This window comes from Cynoglossus semilaevis, chromosome 3, assembly GCF_000523025.1.
Source record: "Cynoglossus semilaevis isolate Cse_v1.0 chromosome 3, Cse_v1.0, whole genome shotgun sequence".
Taxonomy (NCBI): Eukaryota; Metazoa; Chordata; class Actinopteri; order Pleuronectiformes; family Cynoglossidae; genus Cynoglossus; species Cynoglossus semilaevis.
Genome location: NC_024309.1, coordinates 6,202,497 through 6,219,632, shown reverse-complemented (window position 1 = coordinate 6,219,632; position 17,136 = coordinate 6,202,497). Strand labels below are relative to the sequence as shown.

The 17,136-nt window shown below is 41.3% G+C and overlaps 1 protein-coding gene across 3 annotated transcripts in view; it reads left to right on the top strand.

Annotated features, from left to right (window-relative positions):
• The window catches only part of LOC103377042 (partitioning defective 3 homolog), a 253,608-nt gene that overhangs the window by 74,034 nt on the left and 162,438 nt on the right, over positions 1 to 17,136 (top strand). For all 3 annotated transcript variants that reach the window (XM_025054368.1, XM_025054367.1, XM_025054366.1), the window contains one exon: positions 8,540 to 8,714. In XM_025054368.1, coding sequence (XP_024910136.1) covers positions 8,540 to 8,714 — 175 coding nt within the window. The remainder of the gene's footprint in view (positions 1 to 8,539; positions 8,715 to 17,136) is intronic.

Sequence of the window (17,136 nt, the reverse complement as noted above, 5' to 3'; positions counted from 1 at the left end):
GTTTATGTGGCAACCCACACAGGCTGCCACCGGAGGCGCCATTTAGTATTCACACACTCTGGGGCTCGAACCCAGGACTTTCTGCGTGTAAGGCAGGTGCGGAAGTCGCTACTCTCTGGGACCATTGTTTATGGTTATATATACTGTATATATGGTTATATAATATTACTATATTTTAAAAAGGTCCTACTGTCGTCATTGGTGTTTGTTTATCATCTGCCAAACGATTAACGTGATTAATCACTTGATGGCTGTAGATTAAACATCAAAAATCGTGATCGATTGCGGTCATAATCAATCGTGATTCATTTACATAAATCACCAATCAACCTCAGTAAGACTCAAACAAAGAGACCAATAACAGTACAGTATGGTTTCGTTATTATTCCCGATCTCTAGTATTGGACAGTCGCACCGTTTCTCTTTGCCTGTTCCGGTAAAAGTAAAGCCTCTCACAGTTTGTGTGCACCCTCCCTACGGAGACACACATGAAGAAAAGCATGTTTTCCTCTCCGCTTCACCTCCCGTCCTCATCGTTTCTTCTCCCTCCAGGCTAAGGCCACTCAGGCCTGCAGATGGCAGATAATGACAGCCCTGTCCACACTGGCCCGTTTGGTGTCTGGTGTGTGTGTGTGTGTGTGTGTGTGTGAGCGTGTGGCCTGGATGTTGGCTCCGTCTCTTTTCCCTTTAATGCCAGGAGTACAGAGTACAGCCATCTTCTTCAGGGATGACTGGGTGAGTGAACGAGTCACTGGATGGCAGAGACACTTCAGTGGCTCAGAGCTCACTGATTCACAGGACCAGTCACATACCAGCTAGTGCACAGCTAGTGCACAGCTCTCTGGCTAAGGCCGTCAGTTCTCTGGCTGATTTCTGAACTAAATACAGTATAAACAAAGCATGACGGTTTTCATCTTCCCGTTTTTTTTCGAGTTCTTACCAGCTAATTGTCAGGCTCTATGATTATTGAAATCTGTACTTTTGAAACTCATGCTAGTGTCTGTGCAATCTTATACTTTCTGACCATAACAAACTACGGAATAATAACTTTACTATAGATCAGTGGTTCTCAAACTGTGAAAATTCATATTTTCACATTTACATTTTCAATAAATGAATAAATCTTAAATCTCAACACTATCTTTAGGAACTATTTTGGTAATTTTTTTCCCTCTTCACACTTATATTTATTTTTACTAATTTGCCTCATTTCCTCAGATTTTTCAATGCTCTCCTCATGATGGACAGAGTGTAACTGTGTGCTGTCTGCAGACATACAAAGACCAGGCGCTAGTTTTGTGATCCGTTGCTCTAACTTAATTTTTTTGGGAACAACCTTTCAGTTTGTCAGTTGTTAGATTACTCTTTTATATATTTCATTCATGCTATAATTTCCACTCAGTATTAATTATCTTTTTTTCTTCTTTTGGCTCCTTTTCTCTCCTGTACTAAGGCCTTTGAATGTTTTTTTTAATTACTCTCCCTTGGCTTTTTTGCATTTCAGTAGAAATATTGAAGGACGTTTCAGTATGTGAAGCCCTTGTAGAAAGGGTTTTTTTGTTTTGCTTTTCAATCACCTTGGAAGATGAATACTACTAGACCAAAATGTGACCTTTTGTGCTGCGGTGTTTTGTGTAGTTTTGTCAATGGATGACTGCTCTAATGAACACATATTTGTGTGTATTTTAATCTTGGCTAGTAGACAGACTGTCTGGCTGCTGTTGTGCATGTAAATCAAGGCACAGGATGAATGGTATAATTATTTTGGATGTGCGCGTGCGGAGTCAGGTTGAAGGAAGGTTCGTGGCATTGATTAGTTTTTTTTTTTTTTGTTGCTTTTTGAAATCTTCTTTTGATATTGTTTAGTTTTTCAGAATAAATTATTAAAAATAATTAATTAAGGGCAAAGCACAATCTAAAAAGTGTTAGACTTTTCCAAAAAAAAAAACAACTTTGACTTTGAGACTTTGAAATGAACAAATCAGGCTCTTTGTAGCTCTTTATTTAGTAGTGAAGTTTTATATATATATAAAAAACTTTTTTTTCTGTGTATTCATGTGATACGTGACGTACTAGAAACTAATGTAAACTGTGGCTCGCTGTGCAAACGATGACTCACCAAGAATAGATATATGACTGATAGAGTCATAAATGAATAAAACTTTAAAATAGACGTTGAAATAGTGCTGAGGGATTAGTTCAGATTAGTTCAGTGTGATTTTTATGAAGCCGCTCAGTTTTAATTAGCGACAAAGGGCTGTGGGTTATAGAGTCCATCAAGGTCATGAGATACCCATTGTGTTTCTTGCTTTGATATGAAAACCCAACCTAATTACATTTATGAATATGTCATCACTTTACCCCCTCCATTGCTCCCACCTCTCACTTTTAAGTTGCCGACTGCAAAGGTCTTTTGTGTGCCTTCGGAAATGTTGTGTTTATTTCCCAGGGCTGAGCTCTGTTGTGATGTACATATGACCATGAGCTGGAAGATATTAATATACACAGCAGCCAGGGTGTACTAGGGTTTTTTTTCTTTCTTTTCTTTCCCCTTCTGTCAGCACTGAATAGGTAACGCTCGCACAGGGTGTCTTAATATGTGTGAATTAATTTCCTCTGCCATAGGAGGAGGTGTTTGGATGCAGGGATGAGAATCCGACTGTGAGGATTCGAAAGGGATGAGTTTCTAATCTGGTTAAACTTTGCTTGTTCGGTATGTTTTCTCATTTCCTTTTTTTTTACCTTCATCTCTCGCAGTAAAGTATTAACAAAAATAAATGATGACTTGATGTTTTAGTGAGAAATGCAGAGTAATCTAATCTGGTAACTTGTGTTTTTGGGGATTATAACTTGAGTCAAGTCTACTTCCTGTATTCAGGCCCTGTCCAAAGTACTACAGTACACTAAACCAGATGCAGCTTCATGGCTTTCAGCATCTTTGCATATTACATATTCTTTGCAGTGTGTGTCATCATTTCACTTCATTCCTCCTTCAAATCTTCAGGCCACTTTCCGTTGCATCAGTCCCACGTGACGGAACCTAAAATATGCATATTCTTCACGAGTGTTGCCGCGTGCCCACGTAAGGGTTATTTGAAATGTTAGTGAGCACCAGACCTACTGTCTGAATATATTAATGACCTGGAAGACTACAGGACTAAGCACTTTGTTGGACCGCTCCACCATCGGACATGTGGGAAATGGACAGCAGGAGATGATAAAATATTAAAAAAGCATAACGTGATAATACTTAGTGATGTTATACAAGGTCAAAAAAAAATCTAAATTGTTTTTCCTCACTGTTGTTTGAAAGAGAAACGACTCCCTTGTTATCTCTTTATTGTGCTGCGTCAGAGCTGTGTGGAGTTGATATGTCACTTTATTGTGAAATGATTAAAAATGTTAATCCTTAATGGGTCCATTAAGGATTCATGGCTGATGGAGGACGATAGTGGGAGTAAATGACAGGACGGATAGACGGCTGGTGAGTGAGTGAGAGACGGCGTCTCACGGTTATTACTCAAGAAGTCCACAGGCTGTTTCGGCTGAAGTAAATGGCTTTCAAAGATTTTGATATTAATGTTCCCAAAATAACTTTTTACCCATGGTGCCCTTGGAGCAAAATTGTGATAAATAACAGAAAAGGGGAAAGGAAACCTTGATTTTTTTTTTTTTTTTGGCGTGTGTTCAACTGAAACGACAGCAACGACAAACTATACGATGTATCAAAATCACAAAGTTGCACTAAAATGACCTTCTGAGAGCGAGAAGGTTTGATTGAAGAATAGACGATTGTGCAGCGATTAATATTCACAACAGACTTTTGCTTTTGCTCTTAATTGAAGAAGTCGATTGGTGGAGATGGCGTTCCTGCTGTTTGACGTGTCAGTCGTTCCCTCCGTTCAGCCGTAAAAAAAGCTGTCGTGGCGTATATGGATTAGTGTGGCGGTGCAGGTGCTACACGCCTCTAGTGTCACTGCCAATGCGGCCCTCCGATGACTGCCGATAAATTCTCGCCGCCGTCGTGTTGTCACGGCGACTGCTGTGTAGCGGTTAAAGTTCTGATACAGCGGCTTACTTGCAGATCAGAGGTTTTTGGCAGTGAAGAGATGTATTTATCAGGAGGGGATGGGAGAGAAGAGTCAGGACGGGGTAGAGAGGCTGTCAAAACACCTCCTCATTCCCCGCTCAGCTGCTTCCACACCCTCCCCACGTCTGATGCACCCTTCCTGCCAGAAGCCAGGAGAAGATCAAAGAGGGCCAGCATGAGAAGCATACCCAGGATTCTGTTTTTCTCTGCCCTGTCTCCCTGCTCTCTTCGTTACTGATATGGAAATTCCAAATACAGCCTGTACCTCAGCCGCAAATAAAAAGAAAAAAAAAAAACAACCTCATCTGACTTTCTCTGCTTCCCCTTTTTGCTTCTTCTCCCCAGCTCTTTCTCACCCCTTCATCACGTCCCTCCATCCTTTGCTCCTGCCTCTTTTCAGCAGCCTTTGGGCTCCCAAGTAGATAGCATTTGATTGGCAGCTGCTGTGACAGTCAGTGGAACTGGCTGGGATTGGAAGAGCATCAGCCTTGCTCCGGGGGCTGAAGGCAGCAGTAATGTTCCAGCTCCCTGCTGTAGAGAGGGAGAACGAGAGAGAGAGAGAGAGGAAGGGGGAGAGGAAGAGAGTGGGAGGGAGAGCGCTCCATGAAATGAGAGTCACTTCTACTCAATTTCTACTCAACTCCACTAGGTAGAAGCTAAATAGGTTTTTTCGAATCGCTCCAGAGTTCATCATGGGACTGAGAACTTTTTTTTCATCTTCCTTTTCTGCCGCGATCTCTCTCTGTTTCATCATCTGTTTATCTTTGGTGTGGATGTGTCTTGGGTTTTATACCTAAAAATAATTATATTTTCTAAAAAGTTTACCTCTTTTATTTCGTTACGCCACAGTTAGAGATGTGGATATATTGTATTATATATTTAATTATTACATTTTTTTTTGGGTGCAGTTTTCCCAAAGTGGTTCTTTTGGCCAATGGTAAATAATACCTTACAGTAAATCAGTTGGGCGATTGATTGCAGATTTATGCTGGGATTGATGCCTAGGAGGAAGTGGGGAATTTTCAAAATAAAGTACTAAGACTGATAAAAATAAAATACATATAATTAAAATAAAAACTTTTTTTCTTCATTGTGGTGAGTTGCTGATCCATGGGCCTGGTACGGGGCCCACTAGTTGGTGTAGTACACTACAGTTACCACTAGACTATAGTCTGTTTATTAATTATAAAGCAGCCAGGGGCCGTTATCTAGACTGAGAAAAAGTAGAACAGATTTCACAATCCTTTGGTTAAAGACTGTTGCAGTTCTTTCCAACTACACACAGATTTTTCAGAGACTGGAAACTCGACACAGTGTAGATAAAGTACAATGCACCTGGTGTGCCCACCGAAATGGATGAAGTGAGAAAATCCATCTCTCACCAAAAAATATCACACAATCTGTGAAACTGAAACCAATATCAGTTGAATCTGTCTCCCCGTGATGTCGTGTCCACATATGTCGTGGAGTTCACGGAAAGAGAGAGCGGTAATCGGTATGACTTCAGCCCCCGCCCCTGTTCTCTTCCTCGCTGTTTCAAATATGCAGACTTGTGGGAATACCAGCGATGTGCATCTCCCAAAACGGACACAAATGACACATGTGCCGTCCCGTGATACGTGATGCATGAAGACGCAAAGTGAAAAATCTTGTTGTGTTGCGTGCGAAACCCACAGTAACAGGATAGTGCATGCCTCTCTGCCTCCTGTTCCCTCTGCATCCTCACCCGCTGCTGTCAGGGTAGTCGGAAATTAGTCATACTGTTCCTGTCTGGGTAAGAAAAAAAAAATCTGCCCTTTGAAAAACTTGTGAATACAACTTAATGTGACTCTTTAACGCCTAGAGGGGACAGAGAGATAATACAACCAAGCAAGACACGTGAAATTGTTTTAGTTCTAAGTCAGCATGACCAATTCACGTTGAAGGAGAGAGCGTTTGTTTGATAGCTCCAAGGATTGCAACTTGAGCTCTGTCCCTTCACCAGGAAAGAATTGCATCACTTTAACTTTTTACAAGTGTGCCCGATTCTCCACTGTAGGCAGAAGAAGATGTGGAAGGAAAAGCAACCAGAAATGGGACACAAACAAACATAGTAGAGAAGGCTGTAATTTACATGAGACAGATATGTTTTTAAATATATACGGAACCCCGACATACGAGTTTAATCCGTTCCAGGACTGAGCTTTTAACTCGAGGTGCTCATATCTTGAATAATTTGTACGTTACACGGTACCTTACATAAACTTAACTTAACTTCCGATTTATATTAGCTTTAGCTCATATTTATCGACAATTTCATGCTTTATTTCCATGGTCATCGTGCGTTTCTTCTTCTCACCACCATCCTTACCGCTCACCCTCTTAGGACTCATCACTATTATGAAGAATAATGCACAAAATAGAAAGAAAACCACGTAGATAACGCAAACACAATACTGAAAAATAGCGGGAGATGCGTACGGAAGTCGACGAACACGTGAAGTGAACGAGTGAGGCGGCGTGGCTGCTCCCAGTGCTCGGCGTCTGTTAGCGTGGTCGTATCTCAAACCTTTACTCGTATCTCGAAGCAAAAAATTTGCGTATCTCGAAATACTCATATGTCAAGGCGCTATACTATATGCATGGGTATTTATATGTATGTACATATGTGTATATAATAGATATTGAGTACTGTCAACAGCTTGGCTATTCAGTATTGAATGCAGGACGGTGAAGGACAGGCCCACATTAGTAAATGTGTCACAGAGTTATCTGCATGATCCACTGCGAGAATGCACAGCACAGCAAAGAGGACCAAATTAGAGGGGTTTTTGGAACGGAGCTGAAAATGAATCGTACTTCAGTGTGACACCAACAACCACATTCACCACTTTTCTATTATGGGCAGCTGGCAGGCAGAGGGCCTGTCAGATTGCTGAATGCCCTAACAAACATATGAATGGAAAGCCTGATTACTTTGTTGCTAATTATTCATTGGCTGGCACACGCACTCAGACTGTTAATCCTTGTATTTACAATGATTCTCTCTTATCACTGTTCAAAGTTACCTTGGCTTTTTTCCCCCACACGGCTTTTGTAGTCAGTGCAGTCAGAACAATCAAGTCCTGACACCCTGTAAAAAACAGATTTAACATCTTTTGGCAACAACTTTTGGTCCTTTATATATATACTGAGATCAAAGTGAATTAAAGTTTACTGATAAACTTTGTTTGCCTTCAACTACAAGTAATTCCTGTATTTTCAAGTACAGGAGAACCAGATATAACATCCTACAAATAGAGGTTTTTTTTACCTCAAGAGTGAAGGTAATAATATTAGGTGATATGTCTGAATTGTCAGTAGGATGCGAAGAGAAAAAAAAACTAGGCTTGCAATAATTGCAAAAAGCCAGCAGGAGTGATGTCACAGTGAATTTCTGCAGCAGCAAACCACACAGAGATCCTTAGAGAACGGCACAAAGCCGTACTCGCACACAGGCCCATAAACACAGCATCGTCTTTTCTGTGTGAATTATATGAAAAAGAAGAGCGTGGGTTATAAAAACTTGTTTATATGCAGATTCCTCTGTATTGGTGTGATGACAAACGGCGAATACAAGGAAAACACTTGTGCTATTTTTACCCAGAGACAAATTCAAAGCCGTGTGCATAAAGGCTGTTTGCTGCCATCGGCAAAGGTGCCGTCTCTCTCTCTCCACATTCAATGACTCCCATTAAAACCCATTTCCAGGATGTAGAAATAAATAAAAACTCCAGTCTGTAAATGTTTTTTATTTCATTGAACACTTCAAACTGCTGCTCTTAGATCTCTGTTTGGAGACATTCATCTTCTTGTAAGAGGTTGATGACCGGTCCTGGAAAACATTTTCCGACTCCCTCTGTTTCTCTTTGACCTGGATGCAGTCGATCACTACTGTCTGATCTATTGTAAAAAAAAAAAAAGAGAAGCGTAGTTGCTCTTTCATTAATATCTTATACTGCAGAGTATCTCCCTCCACGTCTGGTTGTCTCCACTCCTACTCTTCAAACTGTGTTAGTTGGCAGCAGCGATAAGCCGTGAGTCTTAAGATGATAATTACAGGATGCTGCGGGGAGTTGTCCTTACATGGCAACAAATCACCTTTTGCAGTTTCAAGCAGCTGCTCACTCCTTCAGGCAACAATGCTAACCTAGACATAGTTGGACTAAACCTAGCTAGATTGCTGACTTTGGCCTCCAACAACATGACAGTACATTCATTTCTGCACATGCAAAGCATCTGTAAAAACAGGAAAATTAATCAAACTGGGTCGTCTTTTGGGGCCGGATGTTGGAGTTTCCTGGGCTGTGTTTGGCCCTCAGGCCAGGGATTTCAACCTATTACATAGGATTATTGGAAACATGGGTGTCTGCAACAACTGTTTAATTATGAAATGCAAACTCTTACACTTGGAATTTCTTCTCTCTGCAGCTTGTAGCTGTGTATGAAGAACAAGATCCTCACAACGGAGGAGATGGAACCAGTGCCAGTTCTACTGGTACACAGAGTCCGGAGCCCTTTGTTGGCGACCTGAGCTCGGTGTCGTCCTTCCAGCCGTACCAGAGCAGCAGTGAGATTGAGGTCACTCCGTCCACTTTGAGATCCAGTAAGTCAACGCTGATATTCTGTTGTTCTTTTGGTTTTCTATTCTGCTGGTTCTTCTTTCTTAAATAATACATCAAGGTCTGTTTGGTTTAACACTCATTCTTCACATGAAAAAACTTTTATCTGGAGTTCTGACAACGACATGTCTTGTGGTATTCAGCGATGGTTTCTGAAATGCCCATTAATTAGGTGTCTATTTTCAGAGGCACGTAGCTTTTGCCAACCACAGGAAACGCACTGCAGTCAATGAATGCGGGCCAGAAACTTTTGGAAACTGATGAAATTTGGAACAAAATGATCCAGCCAGATGTAATCTGAGCGCGAGTCGTATCTCTTCGAGCAGAGATGGGGAGGTTGGTGTTGCACCATCCAGGTTTAGTGAAGCCGTGGAGCTGCCCTCTAGCTCTAGCTCCGTCTTTTCAGTTGCGAGACCCTACTGGTGTCCAGCACTGTGTCAGTGTAAGTCCAGGTTTGAGGCTCTTGGAATGGAGAAGTGGGCTGGTCGGGCTGCTAAAAAACAGAAGGAGTTGGTGGGTGATGTTTTACAGCCTTTGGCATCTGCGGTGCTGCATTAGTGCCTCAGCAAGAGTGAAAGACTGCTAAGAAAATGTAATTTGCCAAAGGCAGTATCACACAGCTTTTTTAAAGCCTCAGCTTGGATAACATCCAATCCATCCCTTGATTGTAGGAGTCAGTAATGATGTGGAGTAAAATTTAACAAAACACACATCCTGCGCCCCCACCCCCTTCCCAAAATAAGAATAAAACTAGATAAAATAAATAGGATTTTTTTGTTCTAATGCATAAAGATGGCAAATGACAAAATTAAATAAACTCTTAGAAATAAAAGTCCCATGACCAGCATTAGTGTACTGGCCGAGCAATGCTATTGGTTCATTGATGGCTTACATGCAGAGGACAGTGCTGTTGGTATGATTATATCTATGATATAATATAGATAATGATGATAAGCCCATATACATTAATATATATTAAGCCTTTTTTACCTGTCAGGCTTGACATGCATTAGGTAGAGTTGCATGTATGTCACGATTCTTCATCTATAACAATGTAGACACAGAGATAATGGAAGTTAATGAGACTCATTCAAACATTCAAACACTGCAAACACAAACTCATCACAGTGTTCAGAAGTACATTTCCATGTCTCCAAAGAGGAACTGTTGATGTCACACTGCGCTGTGTCGAAGTTTAACACTGTTGACTCACTATTGGGCAGATTAACACCACACCACACAGAACCAGATGACTTTAGTCTTCTGAACAAACCTCGGAACTTCAAACCTCATTTTTTCACCTCTATGTTTTTGACAACTTGGATAAAAAAAATGTTAAAATTAAAAAAAAAAGAAGACGAAAAACCAATCTGCCAACCTGCTGAAAACAAAACTGACCTGCAAGAACCAGTTTTAGTCAAGAAAAATACAAAAACGAATTAATCCATGACTGAGGCTCAGGTGGCCCTCATATTCAGCTAAACAGTAACGTCTGTCATGTTTTGGCAGAAAATCTCTGCTGCCTTGAGTTGAATTATCACCTCCAGATACATTTTTTAAAAATGTGCCCTATTTTCTCAGTATTCAGAGTTGCAATTTTGTGTCATACTGAAAAAAAAAACACAAATCTCCCAGCAGCAGTTTCACTTCAAATCATCATCATCACCAATAAATTAAACATCTGACATTTAAGAATGATCCTGTCTAGTCCGGCAGGTGTAGTATAATAATAACTCTCAGCTGAAAAAACGATGAAGAATTCAGAGAAGACCTGATTAGGTGTGCTAACAGATTAAAAAAAAAGTTTGTTATTTGGTTTGCTAGCCTGTAGTATTTTTACCTATTGTACATTGGATTTTCTATATCAGTGGTTCTGGTGGTATCTGTTCCATTACTTTGTTTCAACCAAACCCTGCTTTGTGCTGGACATGAGTTGCTCAGCTCACAAAATATTGCACAGATCTTCATGAGTAATAGGGTTGAAGACCTCTGTGTTAACGTAGCATGTTTTAAACGTCCTGTCGTAGCTCTTTGGCGTTCGATGTGTATATCAAAGTCACTTCTTAAGATAGGAAGAGACAGGCCTTCAGACAGACAGACTGACTGGCATCACATGCGAACAGACAGGAAGATGATGGTCCAGTCAGAGATGCAGATGAGCAAATTACTGGCAGCAATATTGGCTATTAGACATCAAAGTGCAGCCGCGGCGCCCTGGGCAGCTGTGCTCTAAGGCTGAGAATTATAGCTCGTTATAATTATCATCTTTCACAGTCGTATTGATTGTCTTTTTTTCTTCCTTCCTTCATGCAACTTTCAAATTCCCGAGCACTTACTCCTGCTTTCTTTCTGTCCTTCATCCTTTCCCTGCCTCTGCCTCTGCCTCGGAAATTCATTTTAGATTTTCCGACGCTAACATGTGCCGTGCAGGTCAAACTGCTAATAATTGGATTGGAGATGAGATGTAAATTACAATAATGAATGTAATTTTCCCATAATTATAGAGATGCCAGAGCAGCGGCTGCCTCTACTTACCACTAAATTTCGGAAGTAAAGAGTCTTTTACTTTTAAATCAAAGCTGCCTCTTAATGGTACTTTGGCATAAAATGGTTTGTTCCATATTGCCTTAAGAGTTCTTCGGAGGTTCTTTGTTTTTACACAGTCAAAGTGGCTTCCTTTGTAGAGTTTTGAAGAAAAAAAAAGCACGTCTAGTCCTGTGAGAGACCTCTGAAGAACACCAGAGGACGCTGCTCACATTTGGAGTTTAAGATCAATGTTTACAGCCTGGGGCTGCAGAGTCCCGTAATGTTAACAGAAGTGTTTTTTTTTAGTCCAAAGGACAAATCCGAGTGTCTTCACGGATTTTGTTTCCGCTGCGTCTCGCACTCAAGAATGAAGTATTAACACTCATCAAATCAGTGTTTTGGCCGTGGCCTCTTCCACTGGGCTGTCACTCTTGACCTTCACGGATTACTACTTTTTGAGCTTGCTCTCTGGCCATGGAGATTTTTTTATGACTAAGCTTTTATAGAGGCTCAATTACAGCTGCTCACTCTGAAAATTGGAGAAGCTAAAGTGCCATTGAGCTAGGTCAGGTTCTCTTGATGATGTAGAACAGCTTTGGAAACATTTCAGTGATTGCAGTGACACTTTTGTGATTGACCCCTATGATATAACTTCAACACCTGTTCAAAAAGTTACCTTTTATATTATGACCCAAACTTCTAAAATCTGAACGAAACACAGTCGTGACACATTTGTCCATACGTCTCCCGACTGGCTCCTGTGGTCGTTGAACCTCCACTCCCCTGGTCCTTGAAGCTCTGCAGTGACAGGGTTGCTGGGAGGCCATTAGAGAGATTGCCTGTGGGGGAGAAAGTGTGGACACCTTGGAAGAGAAGGGCCTTCATCTAATCAATTTGGCTTAGTGGTCTGCCACAGAGCAGGCGCCCTGCTGTCAGCCAAGGCCATATTAAAGTCAGAGCAGCAGAGGAGATACACAATGACACTGCCAAAACACAATATACTGCGTGAGTGCACGTAGTTCGGAGTAAGCAACATTAAAGCCGGAGTGATCGTGGACCTTTTGCACAAAAGCTCCTCCACTTAAAGCACCTGATATTTAGCATTTTCTAAAATGTTTTTTCGCAGGAACTCCGTTGTTTATCGATTGTCTCAATGGCAGACTGCTGCTTCATCTCGGACTTGGGCCACTACCAAAAGCTCTGATTGGCCCCTTAAAGATAACCAGGCTTCAGGTCGTGACCACGTGCAGCTCAGCCCGATAGCAGCCGCCGCTACTTACTGTAGCATAGTTATCGGCCAGCTCTCTGTCCAAGTGTCTCTGGTCCAGAACCGCCTCTGTAATCTCTTACTTCACTGGTGGGCAGGTGATGCTGCAGCATCTGTGGGCTTAGATAAACCTGAGAGGCACAGAGCTGATAACGGTGGCAGCAGAGCACCTCCTGACGGGCCCCGTCTTTGTCCCAGTCCTCTTTGTCCTTAGAAACGTCACGTGAAAAACTTCATTAACTTCGTCAGAGATAAAGAGTTTGTAACGTCTTATTATGCTGTTGTACTATTGTTTTTCTATGGCAGTACTATAACAAAGTGACAAAGTAAAAGCCTACAGCCAAATACATACACCTTCACCTGCCATAGAGCTGCAGTACAGATAAGTTATTGAATTACTAAGACGCTGCACACTTTTTTTTCTCCAAAGATTTGTCTTTGTTTCCCTTTTCTTCCTCTCTTTTATTTTGGCTTTATTTACTGGGATGATATTGCCTTTAGTAATTTACGCCTCTCTCTTCTCCGTGGCGCTACCTTTGTGATACTTTCCATCATAAGAAAACAGTCGCCGCGACGGGCCCGTGTCTGCGTCTACCGGTGGGAACAAAAGTATTCATTCAGCTGTGATTCTCTCCACTAATTTATCTGCCCTGTACTTTTCTGTTGTTCTGTTTATTACAGCAGTCAAGATCATATTAACAGAAGAGTCATTCCTACGCTGTTCAACAGTTGATATCAAGTACATCGTCGTGCCGCGGCGCGTTCTTTGTTCCGTCTACTATCCCCCGCGCTATCAGCAAACCGCCAGCCGACAACACTCCTCAATAGCTGCTAAGATGAGAACGCACTCAGCAGCCAGGATGTGGAGATAGCAGCAGGCTGAAAGCACTTTTAAACCCACAGGTCCCCGTGAAGGTCTGCACCGCTGCCCTGTATCTGAGTTAGCGTGGAGGCTTTTAGTTATGTCAACTTTTAATCATACTTGCACTTTATAAAAGGCAGGAAAGAGAGACACAGTGGTGGGGAAGGCTCTGCAAACTGCTGCGGAGTAGGCGTTTATTTCACAGTCACTGGGAATATCAGTCATAAAAACACTCATACTGTCATAATATCATACTGGGCTTATTATGGCTAATTATTGCAACTGCCGGCGCTGTTAAATTGTGAAGACAGTGTTTTGGTAATGAAGTGCGAAGTGCTTTGAGTGGTCAAAGTCTGCACTCAGCACCACTGGGAATGTGCTACCAGTACTATTCCCATTATTACGTCTGCCAGGATCCTAATAAAGCTGGAGCTGGACCGGTGAATCATGCGGACGGTGTGTGTGTGTGCGCGCGTGTGTGTGTTTGAGTTGGTTGACTGCTTTATTACTTCCTGAGTGGGCCTGAGATCAGTTTTGCAGGTCACTTGTGTCAAACTAAAAGTAACAAAAGTGCATTAAGGCCTTGACTGAGAAATCAAATCATTTACACTCCGTGATGTGCAGACACACACCGAAAATGGGGCTTTTCTTAACCCCACCACAGGGGGCATGGGAAGAGAGCCAACGTTTGTTTGCACTAAATCTGGTGTCGTCTCGGAACAACACTCGGCAGCAGGACATGAAGCAGAGTTATGTTTCTGTCTGTCACATCTGAAGTATAGCATAGAAGGCTCACGTATTTATGTTTCAGTGAGACTGGCTTGAGTGATTCACTGTGAGAAAGTTTTTTTTAAAAACACAGGAAGTACTTTAGGAAACTAATATTAGAAAGGTGAAAGGTCACTGATCTGTCTTTTTTTATAGCAGTTTTGATTACATCTCCTATCATGTTACTATTCACTCATAATTTGACCAGTTTTAGGTTAAAATGACCTTGTCAGAAATATTGACCAAATATAATAATTGTATTTTATTTAAGCATATTAGGAGTAATAATAAAATGTCTAAAAAGTATTAAAAATTTAACAGTAAAATATTTTAAGAGCAGAAAAAACATTTAGTTTCGCAACTATTGAATTGACTTTATTGAATTTACATTTTTCTTATGTAATTTTTTTTTTAAAATTTTTCCTAATTATTTCAGAATAGAGGCATAACCATATGAACTGAACAGCAGAATCGTTTCCATCCCTCTGATGTTCTGAGGTTCTCAGAAGCAGCAGAGAACCTCTGTGGCTCATTTACTCTGTGTATAACTTGTAACAAGAGGGTCGCCGGCTGCCAAGGGCATTGCCTCCTGTTATTGGGATGATAGGTTTTCAAAGGATTAGGGCCTGTTTAGCATTTCTTTGTCTCAAGGCTCTTCATCTCTGTGGAAAATTTAAACAGACCCTCGACTTCTCATCCCAGCCTTTTTTTAAGTCCTTTTGTAAAAAGCCCCCCCCCCCGTCTCCCTCCCTTTTATTGTCTTCTATGGAGAGGTCGCCTGTGAAGTTCGTCTGATATCCACAACTGTTCCTATTGGCCAGTTGTGTTATTAATCATGTATGTGTACAATTTTAGCAGAGCAGTGAGCAGTTGCGCCACCTAGAGGACCGCAAAAGCTTCACTTCACCTGTGGGGAACTGCAGTGGTTATCAACTGAAGACACCAGGGATGGTGTTATCCACGAGAAGCTCAGTTACAAAACAGCAACCACATGGTGGCGGTAATACATCAGTCAGCTCTTTAACAAGCTCTGATATACAGAGAAGAAGATTCTCTACGGTAGCTGTAGCAAAACGTTTGTAAGTACAACCTAATATTTAATGGGCCATATGAAAAGTGGGCCTCAAAGTACACCAGAGTAGGATTAGATCAAGATTGGTTTATATTTATACAAATGTAAAATTCAATAATATAAACCTATCGTTGTGGTCCAGGAATTGTACCAAAGCAAATGGTCTCGTTCTAGTGATATGCCGGGAAAAAATATCAAACACTTCCGCAGTACTACAAGGCCACAAATGTGAAAATCCTAAATATGTCTGAAGGGTTTTCAGAAAAACAAAACCACCGCTTTCATTTCTCATCAAGAGCGTACATGCGTTTGGGCCACAGTTACAGTCAGTCTGTCGTTCCCTAACTGTCCACCCGCTGTTTTTCATCAGAGCCACAACGACATAATCCAGCCCCGAGCGCCGGGGAAATTCACCACATTCCCATCTTCCCACAAACAGGATCATTTTCAGCGTACTTACTTTGGCTCCGACTGCAGCTTTGATGAAAGAAAAACATTTTTGCATACCCTGCGTGATTTATTTTCGACGGAATGCTTTTGCCAGCCCTTGTGAACATTAAGGGCATATTAATTTAACAGTGTGCAGTGGCTGCCCAGAGGCCCCGTCAAACAACCAGGGCTAATGTTAAAAAAAACACACGTTGATGTTTTTGACCGAACTTCTAATGTTGGGATTTTCTGATACGACAACAGAAAAATAACCACATTTTTTAGCTTTTCCTGTTGTTCTGGGTCACCACACTAATGGTCCATATACTGGAGTGGTTCCTCTTTGGCTGTACGCCTGTATTTGTGAAACTTTCTCCAGGTAGGTCGGTTACGGGGGCAGTATTATTCCATAGCTACTATAGGCTTTTTACTGTGGGAAGGTGATTGGTTCAATTCCCTTTGAAAATATATATTTTTTTTATACAAGTTATAACTTGCTGTGTTTGAGTTTTTAGACTCCAAAAGTCTGTGTTTAACCAAAGGTATAGTGTGAAAGAGAAACGTTCTTTGTCTCTCTAAGTGGCCCCACGACGGAGCATTGTGTTCCTCACCTTTATCTGATAACCGCTGGGATCGGCTCCAGCTGCACCAGCAACCCTGATAGGACCAAGTGATGAGGTTTTATAGTGCAATCGCACCTGGGATATAGTTTCATGCTGTGCTGCCTTAACTTTACCAGAAGTGCATTAAGTTTTATGTAGAAAAATAAATCATTCTAAAAGAATTTAGAACTACTCCACTCACAGTCTGATAGGCTTTCCTCTTTTTCATAGATTTTTATACACGGCAGAAACCTTATATATACTGGCCTTGCCAGTGCTGTTAGAGACATTTCAAATTCTTACTCATACATTGACTTTATAAAGCTAATTCAAGCATATCTGAGATGGATTGGTTCTTTTTTTTGTTTAACTCTACATGAGCAGTTTTAACTCAAGGCGGTGTAAAATTCTACTCCGACCATTCTCACATTTCAAAAACCCATAATGAAAATAACTTCAGCTCATTCACTTGTACAACACTTGTTCCTCGGGTTCCAATTTTAGCATGACTGGTGTAACGTAGACTGACTCGCATATACTGTTGTGAGAGTCATTTAAATGGTCAAATGTGTCCCGGCTCCCAAAGTTCATGCTTTCCAGCCCATCACCTCGCGGTGCTTTTTACTGTCGCTGTACTTCCATCAATTTTCATTACCTTGAGTTCAAGTTTTGACATTGCTTTTGTCAACGGGACTTTGGATTTTCCAGACTATTCTCCAGTTATGTCTAAAACACCCCGGCGTGTCACTTGTCCACCGTGTAACGTAATATCTTCTCTGCCATTTCATCCAGTCGTTTCTGTGTGAAATCTAACCTGTGGTGTCGTTGGCACCAAGTACTTACTGTCCCGATGATTGATATACTTTTAAGAGTAACATTT